The sequence below is a fragment of the Ambystoma mexicanum genome, chromosome 2p (genome assembly GCF_040938575.1).
Source record: "Ambystoma mexicanum isolate Mex_15411 chromosome 2p, UKY_AmexF1_1, whole genome shotgun sequence".
NCBI lineage: Eukaryota > Metazoa > Chordata > Amphibia > Caudata > Ambystomatidae > Ambystoma > Ambystoma mexicanum.
In genome coordinates, this window is record NC_090923.1 from 958,739,578 (window position 1) to 958,763,491 (window position 23,914).

The window sequence follows — 23,914 nt, forward strand, 5'->3', positions numbered from 1 at the left end:
ATAGCCTAATAAAAAAAGGTTAACTACTACAGTTGTAAACAGTTTGGACATTTTCAGAAATAATACCTAGGCCTACGGCACTCAAACAAGTAGAAAATCTATTGCAAAAACAAATACACTGATTTGTAGCCAGTACATGCAATAAACATTTATTTTAACAGACCGAGAAGGCATTACATTCATTTCAACCTCACTCTACAAAAAGACAACCCTGTGTAATTAAGTTTCTTGTTATTACCCATTTCAATTGGATCTCTACTGCATATCTCAGAATGAGACAAGTTTGATGTAGCTCTCAACAGAACAAAATTAGCACCCGCCAAACAGTGGCAAACATATACCACAAATGTGCAGCACAACTGCACCGCCCTTCTCTAATGCCCGAACCAGGCCCTTAGCTCACCAGATGGCAGCTTCTTACAACATTCCCTACCTGCTTCGGAGGAGAGGTCCTTTAGGGCACGCTCGGTGTCAATCAGTGCATCAGTCAAGTCACGTTGGTTGATTTCTGCCGTCTCAGCTGGAGGACAAAGAGGAAGTGAAGCTGGACTCTCTGATAACTGTAAAAGGTGAAACACAGCACGTTGAACACAGCGCCAGGGGTAGTATAAAGAAATAAATGATGCAAACTAGCAGCCGAAAAATGTACAGCTAAAGGAAGTTACACACCAGGGACAAAGGTTGTGGAAGCAGATCCAGGTTGAGCTACATTACATTCATAAAGTTGAAAATATTCCAAACGCCATACTCCGAGCAGTCCTCGGACACATGACAGTGGACTCTTGATTTGGCAAGGTACAGCATTTGGAAATGGCTATCAAGGAATAGGTCCAACCAACAAAACTACACTCTGAGGTGTCCCCCATCTTTCATCCCACTAAGTAACTAGGGTGCTCGTTGTCAGTAGACTAGCTCAAATCAAAACCCTGTCCTCCGTCCAAAAAACAATTCTATGCTGACCCTACCAGTAATCAAAACATAAAAAGAAAAGGAGGTCCAAGAGAATGAATCACTTCTCCTGGACAGGCTTTTCTAGCCTCAATATGCTATCTTCAAATAGTTCTTTGAAATTACATTTACCAGTTCCTTTAGTTCTTCTTGAAGGCTCTTCGACCACCTGGGTCTCGCCCTGTCGTTCTTTAAACACAGTTCCTTGTTTTATCAAGATCGATTCTTGACCCTTATACCTTTGGGAATCTTGCAGTGTCTCGGTCTTACTTTCTATACTTGGTTTGGTTTTCAACCACTTCCTGGACTGAATGAATAGCATTTCTTCACTATCTTTACGATATTCACACTCACTGGGATGGGTATACCGAGTCTCTCTGTACTCTTCACTTTCTTTAAATGATTCACCACCACTGGGATGAGTATGATGAGTCCCTTGGTATTCTTTACTGTCTTCAAAGGTATTCACAACCACTGAGAGGAGTATAAGGAGTCCCGCTGTACTCTTCCTGCACCGTTTCCCTCCCGGGTCTCCCACTGCTCCCCTTACCTTTGTTGCATCAGGTTGGTGTCACCAGTTCTTCCTGTGGGGTCGGGCTCTCTCTTGTAGCTTGAACGCTTCTAGCATCTCTTCTTTCTTCCTGTTTCAATGTGCGGATCCGCAAAGCTCGTTCTACCGCGGTCTCAATGTTGTTTGAGGACCAAACTGTCCACCTCTTCTAGGCCAAGGGACAACCTCGACTTACCTTGGGCAGGTACTGATTAGCTTCCTGTCCTCTCCGTGTCTCCATCATTTGTTTGCTAGCGTACTCTCGACCGAGGACCGCCTGGACTCTCTTGATTTCCCGCTCTCTCCAGGTTTGAAACTTATGGACATCATCTACATTGTACGTTGGTCCTTCTTTCCAGTCCTGTAGTCCTTTATCTCTCTACCCTGAGCGTTCCTCTTTACTTGCTCGATCTTCTTCGTCCCAGTATGGTTGGCTTCCAACCACCGAGTAATCTTCATTTCCTGCACACTCTTCATCTTCTCAGTATGTTTGTTGTTCTGTTGGTTGCTTGTATGCTATTACAATAACAAACAGTGACTTGTTTTGGACGGTTCCTATGAAGCTATGATGGTATTAGTGAATCCTCATAAAGGGGCTTAGGGAGTTCCTTGACGGAACGGGAGTCCTTGTCTCCAAGAGGGGAGTCCCCCCTTGTGAGGTCCCACTTATTGCGACCCCTAGGGGGAATGTTGCGTAGCGAGCTCACCTCCACAGCCTCAGGGAAGGGCTCCCCTCTGTGGAGAAGTGATGAGATCCTGTGAATCGTCACAGCCCACATATATGCAGAAATGCTACAGGATGGAGTTAAAAAATGTGTTTATAGGGTGGGGGGGGGCGCTGTTGAGCCAACACACAATGTACAAGTGTGCTGCTTGAGCTCTGTTGCAGCCTAACTCATCCTGCCTTATAAATCCAGTTGGGCCGTGATATCCTTCTATCCTGTGGTGCAGACTCCTAATCTACTGCCCCCTGACCGACCGGCTGCATTCCTACAGAGGATCGGTGCCTGTTTTCCTGTATATGGGGGCACGATCCGGCGGCCGTGGAGACCGGGAACTTGCGTGAGGCAACTGGGCCAGCTCATCTGGAGACCCGGCAGTAGTGGCCTGGAAGTAGGGTTGGAGGTAGACCCCGGAGCACCTGAGTGAGAGACTTTGGCACAACTTGATGCTGGACGGCTACCGACACCTTGCTATGTTCCAAGGGCCATGGGGATGGAGGATCGCGTGGAGCGTGCCGCTGGCGGAGGCTGAGGGCATGGTGTGGTGTGAAAGGGAGCTACCTGGGCCTTTCACCGCCGGCAGTGCCAGAGGACGCTGCACACCCGCGTCCGGAGGGTGTGTGTGTGTGTTACAGACGACTGAATCAGGGGCAGTGGTTCGTTAGTGCTTGACCCCAGTGTACTTAGCATCCGGCCTTACCTGGCGGGGAGAAGCCTTCGCGTGAGGAGAGGGGCAGAGATGACAGGCTTCTGGTCCCTGCTGCGAAGGTGCAGGGAGAGAGACGTGCCACTTAACTGGGGAAGCAGTTCCCGTTTGGAGGCTGCAGGTGGTGGTGAGCCTCCAGACAGGAACCACTCTGGTGGTGCCCGATCTTGGTGGGCTAAGTGGCGCCGAGCGCTGGCTACTACCGCCATGTGGGATGTGAAGCACCCACATGGCGGTAGCACTCCATTATAAACATACTATCACACCCTATGTCCAATCAAAAACCAGGGAACCTCTGGGACGGTTGCTCCCTTTGCTGGACCCCTGTGGTTGTGCATGGGAGCTCTGTCTCCCTCATCTGCATCCCCCTGGCATTGGTCTTCACCCTGTTGGATTCTGGCAGCTTGATGCCAGGGGTCAGGCTGTGTCTGATGTGGCGGGGGTGCATTGCTGGCCGTTCTACCCCCGTCTGTAATGGCCCACGACCAAATCACTGGGGCTGCTTGCCCTACTGGGGCCCACGACTGTGATCCTGCTGCACCCCAGCGAGGGGGGACCTTATCCTGTTCCTCATTCTTGGCCTAGCACAACACAATCCTGTAGCGCCTGGGCCCGGTGGTCTGCTGGACAGTGCAGGTCGGCCCACACAAAGCCGCCCGGGGCCTCAGCAATACACAGGGTCCACTGATCTTTCATTACACTGCCAGTGTTTCATACTCCTGGGAGACCCCGGTTGGGGCGGCGTCCTGCGGATGCTGGTCGACCTTCGCACTCCCAAGCCCACACCATGGCCAAGGATAAAACCAAGAGGGCAGGTACACAGAGCAAAATGGGCCAGTATGTAGTGTGCGTCCCAGAAGCCTCTACGCCTGTCCCCGCAGGTGCTGGGCTACTGGACGCGGATACTCCGCCTGCTACCTTGTCGCTGGCGGATATTATGGGAACTCTATAGAGGGGAAAATTGACAGGCTCGGCTCTGATATTGCTTCACCACAACCTGCATAAGCCTGCGTCCAGAATGGGGGAGGCAGAGCAGTGTATTTCGCACTCTGAAGATGCACTCAGGGCATTGGAGTGCCAGCTTGTCCATGGTTACCCAGACAATGAAGGCCCTCGAGGACAGTCGAGGATGGCGAGGGGCGCTTGTGCAGAAACATCCTTCATATCGTGGGCCTTCCTGAAAAGTCAGAGGGTCCCAGCATGGAACTTTTCCTGGAGACTTTTTGGATGGACTTTATGAAACCAAAGACTCTCTACAACTTCTTTTCCATTGAAAGGGCGCACCAAGTTCCGACGGGCCCGCCGACTCCTGGGGCTCCACCACGCAGTGATCGCCAGAGTGCTTCACTGCCAAGATCTGATGCCCTGCTACAGATGGCCAGTTTGAAGGGTACCGCAACATACAATGGCGACATAGTCTCCTTCTTCCCTGACTACACTAAGTAGGTCCAAAAGGCCCGATAGTACTTTGATGCAGTCAGGAAACGCCTCCATACCGACTGGGTCAAATTTGCTCTCTTCCATCTGGCGCTTCGTAAAATCCATGGTAATGGAACGGTTCATACCTTCTCGGATCCCCCGGCTGCATGGACATGGGCAGAGACTCACTTGCAGAGAGACTCCCGGGGGAGAGGGTGATGGGGGAGCTCCGGCAGATGTACTGGACCGACCGCATCTGCCTGATGTGCCCGACTGACCGTGTCTGCCCGATTGGCTGCGCTCTCCGCTGGACATGGTCTTCCCCCCGGAGGACACATCGCAATCATCGTGGAATGCTGACTGAAACGGTTTGACCCAGAGGACGGCATTCCCCTGGGGATGGGAAGGGGAGCAGCTCATGGCTGTAGCCTACTGATTTGGAAGCGACATGGCCACACGGGCTGTGACAGAGCCGATGACCCCCTCTTGTTCTTCTCTTTACTTTCTTTCCTCTCACCAGTTCTTTTTCCTCTTTTCGGTTCTGGGGGGTGGAATCTCTGGAGATTGTATTACTTTTCTTATTGTTAGAGCTGTGACAAATTAGTCACACGTTTGGGCAACAAGTACTTTGAGATGGGGTGAAGTATGGGTAGAGGGGTGATTGGGACGCTGGGGGTCGAAATGTTTTCCACACAGCGCACACCTTTGATGTGATGACACAACGGGGGAAGGGTGTTTCCCAGGTGTATTTAGGGCATGGAGTTCACTACAGGCATATCTCTATTTCGCTGATGTGATAGGGACAATGACATGAGCAGGAAGCATAAGCTGATGTCGTGGAACGTGAACGGCTTGTGCTCTCGGCTTAAACAAGGCTTAGTGCTCCAATTTCTGAATAGCTGCTCCACAATTTAAGCACTGCTCCTTGAAATGCGCTAAGTGGGTTCTGACTGTACTTTCTTTAGGCGCACTATCTATCCAAGTGCAAGTCACACAGGCTTTTTTGTGGCTTTTGAGGGGTGTTGGTGTTTATCCACAAATGGTTGCCTTTTAGTATTCTCTCTACCCAACCAGACGCCTGGGGTAGATTTATCCTGCTAGGAGGGGAATTGTGGGGGACCACTGTTGGTGTCCTGGCTGTCTATGCTCCCCCTGCCCCGCTATCCATGGACCTCCTGGACACCATTCAGGGCCTGCTGCTCTCCCATCACCCTGAGCCGTCATGGTCCAGACCGTTGACTGTACACACCTTTGGGGTAGGGACCCTGCTATAGCCACTAAATTGTGTACTTTTGCGACTGTGCTTGACTAATATGTGATGTCTGGAGGACAATCAACGGGCAGGCCAGGGCTTACACCTCCCACTCGGGCGCACACACCTTCATGTCTAGAATAGACTACTTTTTCCTTCCCCACAACTGAAAGCACACTTGATCATGTCAGCCAAGTTCCCGGAGGGAGGGATCTCAGACCACTCCCCACTTCTTACAGAACTGGAAAGTGGCATACCCAGGTGCAAGCCTACTACCTTGGGTTCTTGGAAATCATAGATGGGATCACGTCCAAAACTGAAGAATACTTTTCTCTTAAACACTGGGCCAGTGGATAGCCTGACAATGCTCTGGGAGGGATATAAGGCAGTGCTGAGGGCAGAGATAATATTCCTGTTCTCAACTAAACTAAAAGCCTAGTCCCGACAGGTACGGGAGGTTGAAATTAGTGTCAAGCACCTGGAGGAAGATTTTCTCCAAGCAGACTCCCCCGCCACCCATAGGTTGCTTGTGGCAGCTAGAGAAACGCTGCGGAATATCCAAATGGATACACCAGGCAAGCTCACAGGGATAGGTTGAGCAGAATCTACGATGCTGGGGACAAGCCTGGGAAAATGCTGGCCTGGCTGGATGACACTGGGAAGTCCAAACAGAGGACTGTGAAATAGCAGAATACTTCGCTCAATATTATTTAACAGTATATCGCTCCCCTATGCAAGACGAACATATTGAATACGGCCCTCTCCAGGACGTTGCGCTCCCTCACCCCTCTGAGGAACAGTCGTTAGGCCTAGAAGCAGAGATTACAGAGGAGATTACAGAGGCCACCTCTCAACTTCAATCTGGGAAAGCTCTGAGCCTCAACGGTTCCCGGTGGAAGTGTGGAAAAGGCTGGGCAACCGGATGATCCCACACTTGCTCAATTTGTTTTTACACAGCAGAGAGGTGGGAACCCTGCTGTTGCATCTGCGGCAGGCCACTATAGTGGTCATTTCGAAAAAGGACAACCACCCCCCTGCCCCCCAATAGGTGTTCCTCCTATGGTCCTATATCTCTTATAAATGGGGAAACCAAGGTACGAGCTAAGGTGCTCACCAACAGAGTTTTGTGGGTGATCAAGACACTGATACATCCAGACCAGTGTGATTTCCTGCCTGATAAATCCACTTGTATGAATCTCAGGCACCTACACCTGGCGATGGACATTGCTTCGATTCTTCCGGAACCCCTTGCACTTCTTGCCATAGATTTTGAAAAAGAATTTGACTCTGTATTCTGGGAACATTTATGGGAGGTGTTGGCAAGGATGGGGGAGCAGTTCATTTGCTGGGTCAAGCTCCTACACTCAACTCCTGTGGCCGGGGTTAGTGTAAACGGTGTAAAATTGCAAACCTTCCCTTTGGAGAGAGGGGCCCAGAAGGGCTGCCCGCTCTCGTTTACAATTGCTGTCGAACCTCTGGCCGTACAGGGCCGCAAGGATCCAGCAAGGTTTTTTATCTGCTGGCAATGGGATACAAGGACCGGGTCTACCTCTACGTGGACAACCTGCTAATATTTGTGGGTAATCCGAGGGTCTCCTGTCCCCTGGTAACGGTTCCCAGTGAAGGGAGGTGACCTGGCGGTTCCTCCTGATTGCCCTTATGTCTCATGGGTGGGTTTCAAATACTTAGGGGTTCACATAGGTCTGGATCCACACGGTTTTATCTCTAGCAACATATATCCCGTGACTGAACGGTTTCTGCAGGATGTAAAACACTGGCAAACCCTCCCAATAACATTGCTAGGGAAGGTGGCACTGTTCAAGATGCTCATGTTACCTAGGTACTGTGAGAAACCTGAGGGTTTTCTCACAAGTAGTCCCCAGGGATCCGTTGCTCAGGTGGCCAGGGGAGAACCATCACTCTTGGATTCCAACCCTGGGGGCGGACAAGCGAGGGTGGATCACTTGGGTAAGGGATGCTGGGGAACTGCAGGGAGAGCATCCAAAGGCGAGTCGTGGTATCCCAACGGGAAGATGAGTGAGAAAGATGTAGTCCAACAAGCTTTTATGGGATATGTTGGTTCCAGATCCAATAAGATAAAGACATGGGGCCTCATTACGACCCTGACGGTCTGGAAAGAACGGCAGTGGTAAAACCGCTGCCACTGTTCTTTCCGGACCGGCTGATTGAGAGTCCTGCAGGCGGGAGGTGTCACTCCCGCCAGGTCTGACCTGGCGGGTTCAACACCACCCGCCTGCAGGCAGACATGGAAACACTGGCTCTGTCAAAGATGGAACCAGTGTTTTCATGGTCCCCATCCCCATGGAGTCCTATGTGACTCCATGGGAACAGGGACTTACAGAATTCCGCCTCCGGAATTCCCAGGTCACCAGGGTCGTAATGCCACAGTAATTCCGGGAATCATGGAGGCGGAATGGTAATACGAGTCCGGCGGTTACCTGCCGGTTTTTCCGGCTTGGTTACTGCCGGACTCTTAATGAGGCCCATGGTCTTAAGGGAAGTAACAATTCATCTTCCACTACTCTAGACCACAGGGAATACCATCATAATATCCCATGCTTGTATGCCAGTATGTCAGCGATAAGAGTGACCTACTGAGAGGGAAAGCTATCCCTTTAAATAAAACCAAGGCTAAAGGGTTTTCCTATATAACCTGTCAGTCACCTACTAAAGATTCACTAAATACATCTAATCTATAAGCGCACCCCATCTCCCCTTCCCCCCTTCTAGTACTGGGGCACAGAAGAGGTGTTAGGCAGAATCCTGTGCAGTTCCCTTGGGGAACACTGCAAAAAGATTAAGACTACAGGAGTAAGCAGTAAACCCAATTGGTAGCAGTCTGCACCATCCAGATTTACCTGGTAGCTGTGGCTGAGCAGTCAGACTTCTCTCAAGAAGAGTAGGGCAGTATATAGAGTATACACAATAGGGCTAAAAACACAGTAGAGCAAACAAACACTGACCAGAGCTTTGTATAAAAAGTATATAATTATTTATTTAAAACACACTTTAGGCAATACACTAGCACTCTAAATCAAAAGCAAGTTAAAACACAGTCAGGTAAAGTATACACACCGCCCTTGATAACTATTAGACAAGTCAGAGTTAAAACACCACGATTTGTTAAAACAGATGTGAGCGCGTAACCTAGATGGCACTCCAATAGTTGGGTTAAAGGGAGAGAAAAAGGCAGAGCATAGAAATAAAACAGGTCCCAACACTGTTGGGAGTTCTCAGCAAGGGAATAAAGGCAGTATACACTGTAGAGCCAAAGTTCATAGGCCAGGCCCACTTTAAATGGAGCAAAGCGAAATGTGCCCAGGATCACACGGTTTAAACACACTAAAAGTCTTTGCAGAATGTTCAAAAGAGGTTGGGGTGATTCAAGAAGTCAGAGTTAGAAGGTCTGGGGCCAACCCAGTTAGAAAGCCAAGGATTTAAGGGTCACCTTGGGCAAACCGAAGAAAGGGAGGCCAGGCAGAACACAGTACCTTAAAGAGAGAGGAAGCTCCAGCGGTGGCAGTTGTTCCTGGCAGTTTGTTGTTTCGACCAGGGGAAGAGAGGATCTCGTCGAGGAGGAAACGTGGAGTCGATGCACTGCACAGGGATGAAGCCAGCCGCGGAGTTTGTTGGTAAAAGGTGCATTCCTTTTATTCGCGGTCAAAGTGGTGAAGCTTGGCTATCCGGCCGCCGGGGTGCTTGGCACGGGCGATTCGACCAAGAGACGTCTTTGGAAGGCGAAAGGGGCAAACTGGTTGGTCCCACAAGCTCAGAGGAAGAAGACTTGTCCAGCAGAAGATCTTCTCTTGTCGTTGGGAAAGTGGTGAGTTTGTTGCAGAATGGCTTCACCGGTGGTGTCGGCGTTGCAGATGGCTCAGCTTCTTCCCTCTTCAGATTCTTAGGTCCTGTGGCGACTTCTGAAGTTCCAGTCCCAAATGCCCTGCTTTTATGCAGAAAAACCCCCATTCAACAGCCTAGCTGTCACTCACACATGCTAAGTGGTGAGCCGGGCGGCTCACCGCTGGGCCAATCAGAATAGAGTGCGACTTGAGTTGCTAAGGCAACGCAGTCCAGGGTGCCAATTCCTCTCCCCACACATCTTGTGGAACCCAGACAGAGTGGCACCATTTGGAGGGCTTCTGTGGAGAAGCCTGCCAAAAAGTGGAACAAAGGACTCGACCTTGGTTAGAGTTATACAGAGACGGACACGAACGCCATTTTAGGCAAAAAGACCCAACCGTTGATTTAATATTAAATAAATGAACCGGCGCTATCTTTAACATTGCACCAAAAAGTGGTGCATTTGAAATCAATGGGAAAATCCCATAGGAAATATTCCGGTGGAATATTTTGCATGGTAACCACTGCCACCAGCTAGAAACTCGACAAGGGGGGGGACTGGACAGTGCCCCCTTGAAAACAGACCCAGGGGCAATCGAATTAACCCCTTCCAGTACTTTCACAATATGATGGTTTGTACTGATTCTGTTCACAATTTAGGACTAGTAAAGTCAATGGTGACTGTACATGCCCTGGGAGACAGTAGTCAGTCCAAGGGTATGGAGTCTATGTTTGGGGGTCACTATGACACCCCTGTGTTACTGCACTGAGGGTGCTGTGTAACATGCTGTGTAACACATACACAAAAACATATGATACCCTATGGGGAAAGAAACCCCATAGCCCATAAGCACATACAAAGTCAAAGACATACCTCAAATCATGCCTAAGAGTGGGAGGAAAAGAGTCTCACTCTTAGCAGGAGAAAAAAACAAACCCCAAAAATCCAGCAAAGCTGCTGGGGGACTCACTAGGTTTGGGAAATTAGCCTTATAAGAGAATTCTCCCTAACAAGAGGTGATTGGGTACAATGAGGATTAGCCATAGAAACAACATAGGGATACAAAGTGAGGCTTACCATCTAACACCTTTGAATTGTCCCACTAATAGAATCCCCAACTGTGCACACCTGACTCCAATTGACTCTCACATGCAGTATAAAAAGGGCGATTCTGCCAGAATCATTGAGCGAGCTTGGGTGGCTGAATGGAACCGGAATGCCAAGGAGCAGAAGGCTGCAAGAAGAGAAGCCCAGAAGGACTGGTGGAGTGTGAGATGCCGAGACGCTGGGCCTGTGTGTGCGAGGGGCTGTAGCGTTGCGAGTGAGCCATGTATCCAGGAAGCCAGAGCGGGACGGAAGGCAGTCTATCAGCCTTGTTTAAGCCAGTGCTCGTTCCCCTGGGAGGTGCGCAGGTCCCAGAGGGGCAGGTGGTGAGACCCTAACCTCGACCCAAACCGATTTGAACTGCTCGCCAGCGCTGCGCTGTTGGTGAGTTTCATGAGGTAGAGAGAAGCTCTGTAGCGTGCGGGTGGCTGGAGCAGGAGCGTTGTGGAAAGAAGAACCCGGCGAGCAAAAGAGGGAAGAAAGCTAGCAAAAGCTGAAAATCAGTGAAAGAAAGCAAAGTGAATTAAGAGAAAGGTGAAAGCAGGATAAGCTGGAAAACAGTCAAAGAAAGCAACGGAGAATGACAGAAAAGTTACACTAGAGGAGTAGAAATAATGAAAGAAAGTAAAGTGCGCTGGAGTTGTGGAAACAGCCTATAGTGGCTGCCGGAGATCCGAAAGTAAGGAGAGGGCTGCAAGTGACCGAAACAGAGAGAGACAGCAACGAAACAGTGAGAAGGAAAACAGACAGTCAAGAGAGGGTCAAGGCAAACCAAAAGTGAGAAAGGTGGTGCAAGCAACCCAAAAGAAATACAGAGAGTGCAGGAGGCACGTTAAAGGGAACATGAATGTGCAAGAGAGCAAAGTGAGAAACTGAAGGTGCAAGGGAGCAAAGTGAGAAACTGAAGGTGCAAGGGAGCAAGGAGAAGTGGGCAAGAGGTACAGAAAGGTGGAAAGAAGGTTCAAGTGTGCACGACAGGAAAAGAACCCTGAGAGGCCTAAGAGGAACTGTGTCTTTTTGTTTGGAACTGGAAGGATTGAAGGTTGGGGAAGGGAAACCCAAGAGACCCAGAGACATTTTGAACTCTGTTGACTTACTGCAAGAGCCCTGCGTGAAAGGATACAAGGGCAACCCTTTTTAATTGAACGATTTTGAACTGGCAGAACTACACCTATTGCTAGGATTACCTAAAAGCAACTGTGGTTTACATTTCCTTTTTTTTGAGTCACCATTTTTTCCGTTAAGAAGACCCCCCCCCCCCCCATCACATTTGGTTTAAGAGTGAGAGCAAGCATAGGTTTGGACGCAGACAAACTTTGGTTTTGGACTTACGGACATCGACTGCCCTTAGAAGCATCAGTTGAGGGAACAATCCCCTTAGAGTTAGGGGCGGGTAGGTATTACACCAACCCCACAGAGTATGATAATGAAGGTTTTCAAACTGTTACTTTTGAGTCTGTGTCTCTTGATACCATGCCGGTCTCACAGCACCTATATGTCCTTCATACCAACCCCCTTCTGGTGCCCCCGGACGGTGTTCGCTAAAGTGGACTCTGCCGTTAGGAACCTGCTATGGAGTGGAAAGCAGCCCAGGATTGCTTTGTCTACACTACAGCGCTCAGTAGGGGGGTGGGGGGGTATAGAGTTACCAAATATAGTGCACTATTGGGCCTCCCAAGCAGCAGTGGTTAACAACTGGTTACATGGGGACCCGCACCTACCACACGTTAAGGTATAGCGGGCTTGGATGGGGGAAGTCACGGCGCTCCAGGTGTTGTATGGTGGTGGTAGCAACCTGGCTCTACCAGGGGCCACTAGTCATGTTGTTAGGCTCTGGGGGGCTGCACATCAGGACATTGGGTGGGGCGGGAAACCAACGCTTGCCCAGCCTCTATGGCGAAACTCGCTCATACCCGAAATTAACAAGATTGAAGTGTTCAGGGCCTTGGACTGCTCCGGTATGCTTATGCTACAACATGTAATGGCGACGGGGGTGTCATCTTCCGCGACTTACAACACACCTACGGGCTCCCGGCAGTGGAAAGCTATCACTATATGCAATTCACTCACGCACTACATGCCCAGCTTCCGGATGCACAGGCTGTCCCCTGCCTTCTCATCTATGGAAGCAAACATCATGGCACAGTGAATAGACAGGAAGGTCACCTCAACAATATACCAGTGCATACTCTCCTTTTCATCACGAGAACTGACCTTACTACAACATAGGTGGGAGGCGAGCCGAGATTCATGGACCCTGAAGACTGGACAGAGGCCCTGATGTCGCCAAGGAAGGTGGCTATTTCCTCCCGATTTCGCTTGATTCAGATCAACAAAATATTACATAGAACCTATTACTCGCGTACGCTCCTCTTTAAATGTGGTCGGGTGGCCCACAAGCGGTGCGTGAGATGCGACAGAGCAGATGGTGCTTTTTTTCCATATTCTTGCGGAATGCCCGGTGACACATCGCTTTTGGGAAAGGTTAAGGTTCTGTGAAAAAAGCCCTATGCTGGAAGTGGGCAATCCTGTACAAGCCGTGTACTATAGTGTGCTGCAGTGGTGGGGAAGGTTAGGTGATTTTTCACTGTCACCTAAATTAACGAAAACTTGAAAGGGTATCCTCACCGGCCATGCTCACTAACATAAAATGCGATAGAGCAAACAGTATTTGAACATAGGTGCCCAAACTGTACACTATTGGTATGATAACTCTCCAATACCAATCTGAACTTGAAAATACCAGATTTTCATCACCTGTTTTTTCTTGTTTTCTATACAAATAAACCCAGCAGCCTAATAGTGCCTTTATGTTCAAATACTGTTTGGTCTATTGCATTTTATGTTAGTGAGAGCGGCTTTTGGGAAAGGGTTTTGAAAAGTTGACAAGGTTGGTGGGGTAGCCGGTGCCCGTTGAACCAAAGCTGTTGTTGCTGGGAATCTGGGGGGCTCACTCCTATGACCGCTTTAACAAGCTGTTGATATCTACTGCGGCCATTCTAGCTAAGAGGAACATAGCTATGTTGCGGGGTAAGTGTGTCATGTGAAAGAAGGATTTATAATGCAAGGGGATGCCTGGCTAAATTCCAGAAAATATGGAACAAGTAAGAGGAGGCTGGGTGATGGCGTTTGGCGAGAGATGGGATGTGGGATTTGATTTGTCTGTGTTTATGCTTTGGCCTAATCTTTACTCCTGCCCCCCCCCCCCCCCTTTTTCCATTTTACACACCTGGAACCTCTCGTATTATGTCAATTGTGGTGCTGTTTTGGTTTGTTTATTTTATGTTTTAAAATCACAATAAAATGTTTATTTAAACATTTCTTTTTTTTAAACGTGTTTATAGTATTGTGCTTGTCACCACTTTATGATTCATTTATAGCCCAATATTCTTAGTCTCATTTCTTCAGTCTACCATTCCGGACAGTTATGGTTTCCCTGCTTCCTTTCTTTCCCCTTGTCCTTAGAGTTGCATAGTACCCAATGCAGGATAAAAGTGGCTTAGGTGGATTCCACAAAGCAACACATTTGAAGGTTGGGGTAAACTGGGATTCCATAGGCCCATTACTTTTACTTGTGATAAAGAGCTACAGTGCACTGATCATGTCTGGTACAATGAATGGCCCTCTTCAGAATTCTTTTTACCATCACTTAAACTTAAAAGACTTTGGCGATTTGTGTGCAACCTGTAGCTCATGTGGATACCACAGATTCTAACAATATAAACCCGTTTTACAACACGTTGATGCTGTGAATTGAACAGGTTGGGTTCCTTGCTGGAAAGACCGCATTATTATATTCCTATGGCTGGCGCAAGACATGGGGATGAGGGCTGCATAGCCCACCACTCGCCCCCAGAACCAAGACTAAAAAAATGCTGTGTCCCAAACAGCATTCTTCCAGCACCTAGGATTACACAGCATGTGATCTAAGCAGATTCCACAAGCCTCAGAAGGGATACATTACTCACCGTAATCGTATTTCTGATGCTTGTATCTGCTTAGATTCACATGCTGTGCATAGGCCGACATCTAGTGGAAGCTGCAGAGTATTACAGTTTGTTTTTCGAAACTCGAAAATGGGCGCCTCGACACAGGGTGTGCCAGTAATACTATCCCTAGTGTGACGTCCACTGTACCCATGATCCCTCACGCATGTAGGACCCTCAGACTGTATTTCTTCTGACATGAGGTAGCATGAGGAGTAGCGCGAGTACAGATTATCCAAGCAGATAGGTAGATAAGACTACAAGCATCCATGCGCCTTCTCTGAGGGGAGGAAGGGCGGGCGCATGTGAATCTAAGCAGATACAAGCATCAGAAATACGATTACGGTGAGTAATGTATCCCTTCTGAGGCTTGTGGAATCTGCTTAGATCACATGCTGTGCATTGATTAGCAAGCATTGTTAGAAGAAGGAGGTGGGATGTGAGAAGGGTCATGAGCGAACAGATGTCTTAGAACCGCTTGTCCCACTTGAGTATCTGTCTTGGAATGAGTGTCAATGCAGTAGTGCTAAGTAAAAGTGTGAATAGAGCTCAATGTAGCTGCTTTACAAATGGTGTCCACGGGTTCATTTGTAATGAAAGCCAGAGTGGCCCCAGTGCCTCTTGTAGAGTGGGCTCTTGGCGTAAAAGGGGGAGTTTTTTTCAGAAAGGGAGTAACACAGTTGGATACATTTGACTATCCATTTCAAGATGGCACCTTTAGAGACGCAATCTTCCTCTCTGCCTGTAGCTACGGAGATGAACAGTTGGTCTGTCGTTCTTAGCGGTCTGGTCTTGTCTACATAGTAGAGGACCGCTCTTCGCACATCTAGAGTGTGTAGTTTCACCTCAGCAGAGCTTTTGGGTTCTTGGAAGAAGGCCGGTAGCTCAATGGACTGGTTAACGTGGAATTTAGAAATGAGCTTAGGTGAGAACCTAGGATGAGTTTGTAGCACCAGCTTATCCTTATGAACAGTAAAGAAAGGATCCTGCACTGAGAGAGCCTGAATTTCACTGACCCTTCTTATGGATTTAATGGCTACTAAGAAGGTAGTTTTATAGGTCAGGTGTTTGAGACCGGGTTCAAAGGGGGGGCCCAGGAGTTTAGCAAGCACCACATTAAGGTCCCATCTTGGTGGTGGGTTCGAAATTGGAGGGTGAAGTCTCTTTACCCCTTCCATAAATGCTTTAACCACTGGTATTTTCCACCACGACACCTTGTTATGGGAGGTGGTGTAGGCTGACCACGCCGCCAGGTGTACCTTGAGTGAATTAAATACCAATCCTGTGTCGAGCAGGTGGAGCATGTAGGTGACAATACTGGAAGGAGTGCAATCAACCGGATTGATATGTTTATTCTGGCACCAGATAACGAATCTCTTCCATTTATCAAAGTAACAGTGTCTTGTGTTTGGTTTCCTTGATTCTTTTAGGATATCCATACATCTCTGTGGTAGATTGAGATGGCCAAACTCTATGACTTCAGGAGCCATGCTGCCAAGTTCATTGAGCTGGGTTGAGGATGCACTGTCTGACCTTCGTGTTGGGATAGTAGGTTGTGCCAGCACGGGAGTCTAATGGGTTCGCACACTGCTAGTCTGCGCAGGTGTGGGAACCAGGGTTGTCTCGCCCACATGGGAGCAACTAGGATGAGCGTCATCGATTCTCTGTGCATCTTGTTGACCACCTTCCTCATGAGAGGCGTTGGTGGAAAAGCATAGGCAAACATCCCTGACCAGTTCATACACAGGGCGTTCCCCCTGGAGTCTGGCTAGGGGAACCTGGATGCGAATCCTAGGCATTGTTTGTTTTCGCTTGTGGCGAATAGGTCTAAAGTGGGGAAACCCCACTGTGAGAAGAGTTCTTCTACGACTTCTCTCTGTAGACACCATTCATGTTCTTCTGGGAGGGGATCTCTGCTTAAAGAGTCTGCTAGTGAATTGAGATCCCCTGGAACATGTTGAGATGACAGGTAAATGTTCCGTCTGAGTGCCCATGTCCAAATCTTTCGAGGCAAGCTTGGACAGATTTGGCGAACAAGTCCCTCCCTGCTTGTTTATGTAAAACATGGCTGTCGTGCTGTCGGTTAAGATCTGCACTGACAGGTTCACCAGGTGGGGTTTGAATGCTCGAAGCGCTCTGAAGACTGCCAGAAGCTCTAGCAGATTGATGCGATTCTTGGCCACTGTGAGAGACCAGAGACCCTGAGATGTGTGGTGAAGGAGGTGTGCTCCCCACCCCGATAGGGAAGCGTCTGTAGTGACTACAGCCTGTATCTCCGGATGGAAAAAGGGTTTCCCCTTTGACAGGTTCTCTCTCGTCCACCAGTGAAGACTTTGTACAAGTGTTGGCGAAACGACCGCTAGATCGTCCCACTGACCACTTGCCTGAGACCATTGTTTTGCCTACCATTCCTGCATGGGTCGCATGCGGAGGCGCGCGTGGGGAAACAGGTAAACACATGACGCCATCATGTCTAGCAAACGCATCGCTTTGCACACCTTTATCTGACGACCGGACTGATATTGAGGAATTTGCAGTAGTATATTACGAATTCTTGCCTGTGAGGGAAAGGCCAACCCCTCTTGAGTGTTTCGGACAGTTCCTAGGAACTGTTTGGAGGTGCTTGCCACAAGGCTTGATTTTTTTTCTCGTTGATAGAGAAACCCAATTCGAGGAGGAGGTCGATAGTTCTTTGGATGTTTGATCTGCAAATTACTGGGGTTTCCCCCGTGATGAGCCAGTCGTTCAGGTAAGGGTACTCTGGGATTGCCTCCCTGCATAGGTGTGCTGCCGCCACCGCCAGTACCTTAGGAAATACCCTTGGAGCCAAGGCTATACCGAAGGGCAGCACCTTGAACTGGTAGTGCTGACTGTCCACCTCGAAGCGCAAGAATCTTCTGTGCGCTGGGAACATGAAAATATGAAAATAGGCATCTTTCATGTCCAATGTTGCCATGTAATCCCCTCTTTTTAGGAGGGGGATTACCTCTTGGAGGGTAGTCATGCAACATTTTTGCGGCTTGACATACTTTTGCAGGGCGTAAGTCTAATACTGGGCGCATTGTCAAATCTTTTTTTGGCACAAGGAAGTAAGTTGAATAAATACCCTTGTTTACCTGGTTGCCTGGGACTAGTTCCATCGCGTCCTTTGCGAGAAGATTGACGATTTCCTCGAGGAGAATCTTTTGTTGGTCCAGGGAATGTATCTTTTGTCTTGGAGGGTGGTTGCTGGGGCGCGCCAGTAGTTCGATTCAGTATCCAGCGGACACTGTGGACAGCACCCATCTGTCCGATGTGATCCCTTCCCATGCCTGGGTGAAGTTGGAAATGCGCCCCCCTACTGGGGATGCGTGGGAAGGGACCCTGAGCGGAACGTCCCTGTTTTCTGGAAGGCGTACCGCCTCTGCATGGGCTGCCTCTTCCTCTACCACGGCTCCTCTTATTACCTCTGCCGTAACTTTGGGTAGTCTGTTGGTTGCCACCCCACGATGTACCCTGCCCCTGTGTGTAATTGGAGCCCCTCTGGGAATTTTGACCGCATGAGCGACGAAATGACCATTCCCTCTTTGGTTCGTGGGCTTATTAGTCAATTGTCCCAGGGACTTAAGGGTATCGTACTCGTCTTTGGCAGTTTTGAGTGCCTCCTCTACTGCTTTGCCAAACAAGACATTCGGTTCCACCGGCATGTCGATAAGATTTAAACCCGAGACCCAGGGACTCGAGACTGTCTAAGCCAAGCGTGCCTTTTAATGACGGTGCTCTCTGCGATGAGCCGTTGTGCATTATCTGCTGCGTCAAAGGTCTTTAGAATGCATCCGGACACGGCTCTACACTCCGACGCGATCTGGGCTAAGTGGCCCTTTAGTGGTTCCGGTGCAGAGTCAATGAGAGCAGCTACCTGCTCCCACTGGTGGCAATTATAGCTTGCCAGCAGAGTGGTGGTATTGGCGATTCTTGCCTGGTAAGCGGAAGTGGAGGTCACTTTCCTTCCTAACCCATAAATCGTCTTGCTCTCCTTGTTTGGGGGAGCCTCAGATGCTGATAGAGGTGTCCCTGCTCTTTTTCTGGTGTTAGTGACTACCAACGAGTCGGGCTTAAATTGACCCCTTATGTAAAGTGGGTCTGACTGGGCGGCCCTGAACATCTTTTCAATTCTGGGGTTTACAGCCCTGGTGAGGTTAGGGGTGAGGAGGGAAGGATCAATTCTGTGTTGGATGGACTTCAGAATTGGGATGGCTTGGGCAATGGGTTTTTTGTCCCCCATGATCTCCTCTGCAAAGTCCCTCTCTTCTTGCGCCCCCTGAGTGTCTATATGGAAGTGCTCTGCAGCTCTAGCTAAGACCTCATTTAGAAGGGGCTGATTACCTACTGGAGAGTCAGTGACCTGTGGTTCTTTGCGAACAGGAGAGTCTATATTGTAGACTTCTGCCTCGTCTTCCTCCTCCCCATCTTGGCCCTCGTCATCTCCATAATAATTGACTCCTGTTTGGTAGTCCAACATTTCTATGTCTGGATCCTCACCATACTGCTGGTAAGGTTGGATGTAGTAAGGGTATGAAATGAGGCCCTGAGCTGGAGTCTCAAACCGAGGTCTCTTACTAGGAGGCTGAGGGTCCTTGGATTCTGAAGGAGTAGCATTGTTAGGGGTACTCTGATAACTGAGAAAATGCTCTGGATTTATTGCGTAGAAATTAGCCAAGGAAGACATTCTTCTCATTACCCTGTCTATGTCCTCAATGCTCCATTCTCTGGAACTGGGGATGACAACCTCCTGTTGAGGTTCCTCTTCTATTCCCATATCCTGAGGAGTGGGAGGGATAAGTTTGGGTGTAGTGACAGGCACAGGGGTATTGGATCTATCCTTATCTGAAGACTTGTGTGTGTCCTTGTGTACCTGGGGTGCAGAAGTTGAGTGTGATGACTTTTTCTGCTGTTTGTCCCCTTCCCCTTGAGTAGAAGAGTGTTTCCCTGATGTTTTGACCTTCTCTGAACCTTGACGCCTGGCGTCGAGATTCGGGGGTGTGTAAGGTACTCTCCGAATCTTTCGTGTGTGCATCTTGACTTTCGGAGGCAGACGCCGAACGGGCTGCCGGAGCCGACTAAGCGTGCAGCTTGGGGGTGGAGGTCGGATTCGTCATCTGACGACCATACCTCTGTGACTTTGTGGAGCGAGGCATTCTTGGCAACTGTGGACGGTTGCCGTGTGTCGTGAGGCGATCTCGACCTGGAACTCCCAGAGGACACTGATTCTGTGGACCGCTCTCCATTTGCCTCCTTCTTACAAGAACTCGACACGGGGGTCTAGTCTCGGCTGGGATTAGTGTGTTTAGTTGTAGTAGACTGGGTAGCGCTCGTGCCGCCGGGTGTGTTCCGCATAACTGCCCCGCCAGACAATCCTCCGAGGTCGGGGACTAGCGCTTGGGTGTCTTTCGACGCCCTTGTGCCCTCGCCGTCTGAAAGGGCGGCGTTGCTGCCATCACTGAAGGATCCCACCACTTCCATGGCCTCGAGCTGCCTGCCGTGATGGGCCCAACGTTTAGTGGAGCGGTCCTTTAGTGTCTTTGCCTTAAAAAGGCTACACGCTCTGCAGTTAGCCTCGGGGTGGTCCCTAGGCAGACAGAGATTACAGGTGGCGTGTTTGTCAACCCAAGGGTACTTGCGGTTGCACTTGGGGCAAAATTTAAATGGAGTATTCTCCATATGTCACCTTATGGCAGCGGGCTAGTATATGTAGGAAATAATAACGAGTGTGAGTATGTTTCCACCCCCCACTCTCCCTACTTGCAGGGCCGAGGTAAGAGGCCTTCCGAGGCCCAAAGTCCGTTGTGCAGTCTCGACGGTTGTCTGTACTTCGGACCGGTATCGATCTTCTGGATCTCGGCGTGGGAGTGAAAGAAGGGGGACATTTAAATGTTTTTTAGCAAAATGGCAGAAAGCCAGGAAACTCTGCAACAATGCTTCCAACAAGTATGGTGGAAAAAAACAATCTGAGGGTCCTACACGCGTGAGGGATCATGGGTACAGTGGACGTCACACTAGGGATAGTATTACTGGCAAGCCCTGTGTCGACGCCCATTTTCGAGTTTCGAAAAACAAACTAATACTCCGCAGCTTCCACTAGATGTCGGCCTATGCACAGCATGTGATCTAAGCAGATTCCACAAGCCTCAGAAATAAATATATATACATATACAGACACATACACACTTTTTTGTTTTTCAGAAATAGAGGCTGCAGAAGGAATGCAGTACTGAACCAAGAAGGGGACAGGAGACCCTGGAACCTTTGCGTTCTCAGGAGAAAGACAGTCAACTACTTCAGACGCCTTCGTAGCGGGGATGGATGGGACGGGTGATGAGGAATCTACGGGAGAGGAATCCATAGAAAGAACATTACGGTAAGCAGTTTCTCCTTCAATGGATTGCCTTTCTCCTGCAGATTGCTCATCAGATAGATTCCGAAAGCAGAAGTAGTGTTGCCGGCGGGATGAAAGCTTTCATAGCAGAAGATTCTGCAACACTACCCTTCCAAAGCGAGCATCAGCCCAACGGGCGAAGTCCAGACTGCAATACTTTGTAAATGTATGAAGTGAAGACCAGGTCGTGGCCTGGCAGATGTCCTTAACCGGTACTCCTTTCTGCAGTGCCGTAGAGGTAGAACCCTCTCTGGTGGAATGGGCCCTGATGCCCGGGGGCAACTCCTTCCGCACGCTGTGATAGCACTCCGAGATGCACAGTGTGATACACCGTGAGATTGTTTGTTTAGATACTGCCAAACCTTTTCTAGATATGGAGAAGGCCACAAAAAATTGGTCAACTTTCCTGTACTCAGCCGTCGTGGCTACGTAAAAGCTCAATGCCCTCTCAGGGCCCAGACTGTGGAAGCGCTCCTCCCCCTTAGAGGGCTGCAGAGCACTGGCATATCGGGGGCGTGCGCATCCCTCGTGGTGCGGGGGGCCCTGCTATCACATGTCCTGGGAGGGGGGCCCCTTTGGACTAAAAAAATATTTTTTTTTAGTCACTCTGACTTCATAAAGAAATCATTTCTGTTACAGCATAACATAAATAATGTCTTTATGAAGTCAGAGTGACTACAAAAAGAAACTGTCTTTTCTGAAGTCTGAGGACTCCTCGCCACCCCATGACATGGAAGCCTCTAGGCTGGAGGCCTCCATGTCGTGGGTTGGGGGAGCTCCCACGACATGGAGGCCTCCAGAAAAATAGTTTCTTTTTGTAGTCACTCTGCCTTCATATAGTCATTATTTCTATTATGGTTCTGTCCTTAACGGAAATAATTTCTTTATGAAGTCAGAGTGACTTAAAAAAAGAAACCATTTCTTTTGAAAGTAATAGGGCTCCCCTCAACCCCATGACTTGTGTGTGAGTGTATGTTGAAAGGGTGCATACCTGAATGCATAGGTGGCTGCTGTGTGAGTGTATGGTGAAAGTGCACAATGAAATGTATGGGTGTGCGTGTCGAGTGTATGGTGAAAGAGTTGGCACTTAAATGTATGGGTGGCTGCCTGTGTGAGTGTATGGTGAAAGGGTGCACACTTAAATGTATAGGTGGATGCTTGTGTGACTGTATGGTGAAAAGGTGCACACTTAAATGTATGGGTGGCTGGGTGTACGTGTGAATGGTGAATTGTGTGTGTGTGTGTGCTTGTGTTCAGGGGCGCAACAAAACCTACATTTTCGGGAGATGGGGTGCTAACCCTTCACATTAAGGGAGAGGTGCTAACTTCATGGGTGGTCAGGGAGGTGCAAACTTATTTGTGTGGGGCATCTAACTTCTTTATGCATTCTAATGAGACTATTCTAGTGCAGCTTCAATGTTGCAAGCATTTAACTCTCTCCTTTAATCCTGAAAGCACTCATACATATGGACTGCGGTGAGAATAAGCTGTCTCCTGTCCCCTCTCTACCCTTCCAATCATTTCCCTGGCATGCAAGTACTAAACCCACATCAAGATTTCAATTGCCTAAAGAATTATGCATTTTAATGCAGGTACTAACAGTGAAATGCCTTACATTAATTGCTGGGCCTTTGTTAATAGCGAAAAACAGGTGGCGTTTAACAACTGTGTCCTGTTCTGTCCGGCAACGGCTCCGTAGGTCAGTCAGGTTGAGTCAATATAGCCCAAAATTTCAATGGTGGGGGGTTGGCGGCTGGGGGAGAGGGCTGAAACCCAGTCAGCTCAATGGTGTTGCGCCACTACTTGTGTTTAATCCCTTGGTTACTTATTGGTAATGTTCATTACTAATTGCCCTATTCGTCCTCGTCCCAGTACTTGTGTATGAGGCACTTTGATTCATACACACAAACTGGGATGAGGTAGAGGGACATGGAGGTAATGCCTGGCTTCTCTCATAAAGCAGTCCTGCTAAGTGTAATTACCTGGCTAGATTGGCATTTGGGTGCTGCCAGTCTAGCCGTTTCGTACTGCAGCATTGTATATTTTTCTGGGCATCTGTGATAAAATAACCATGTTAAGTGTTATTGCTTCGACTGGCATTTTGGGGCAACCAGTCTAGGTACGTCTAAATGTGGCCTGGCATGCTTTACTGTAATATGTTATTACGTGTCTAGACTGTTCTACATGGTGCAGCCAGTTGGACATGTTTTCATTGTGGCATGGCATTTTTAATAACAAAGCATTATATTCATTAAAGCATTAATGTTCCTGTGCACTGTTGGTGACTTGTATGTATTGGATTTTTGGATTGGTGTTACCCTACAAAACAATCGCACACGCTCTGGCCTTTTAGCCAATGTTTTCTCAGAAAGTGTGCTGTATAATGCATTAAAACACATATTTATATCTTTCTCAGAATGCAGTTTGCGGCATACCCCTGAAGCAGCACGTTTGTGCGTATTGCGCAAGCGTGGTAATCTAAGCTGGTCCAGACTGTGGCACAACCAGCAATTTGTTGACGAGTTGGGGGGGGGGGGCCCTCAGGATAGCTCGGAGGGGGGCCCCCAAATTTTGTGTTACGCCACTGGTGCAAAGGTGGATAAAACACAGGAAGATCGATTGCCTGGGATAAGTTGAATTCAGACATCACCTTAGGCAGGAACCCGGGTCTCACCTTCAGAGAAACCTTTTCACAAAAAAAGAAAAGGAAAGGTGGCTTACAAGATAGGGCCTGCAGCACGCTGCCCCGCCTTGCTGAAGTGATGCCCACCAGGAAAGCGGTTTTCAAAGTTAACAACCACAGTGAACAAGAATGTAATGGCTCAAATGGAGCTGCCATAAGAAATGGGAGGACCAAATTCAGGTCCCAATCAGGAACGACAAAAGGAGTAGGCGGAAACGTATTCACAAGGCCCTTCAGGAATAGGGCCATAACCGGAATCGCCAAGCA

General features: G+C 48.9%; 1 protein-coding gene across 1 annotated transcript in view; it reads right to left on the reverse strand.

Annotated features, from left to right (window-relative positions):
* Positions 1 to 23,914, reverse strand: part of ATG2A (autophagy related 2A) — a 2,105,371-nt gene that overhangs the window by 467,419 nt on the left and 1,614,038 nt on the right. The window contains exon 29 of the mRNA XM_069644746.1: positions 434 to 560. Within this exon, the coding sequence (XP_069500847.1) occupies positions 434 to 560 (127 nt within the window). The remainder of the gene's footprint in view (positions 1 to 433; positions 561 to 23,914) is intronic.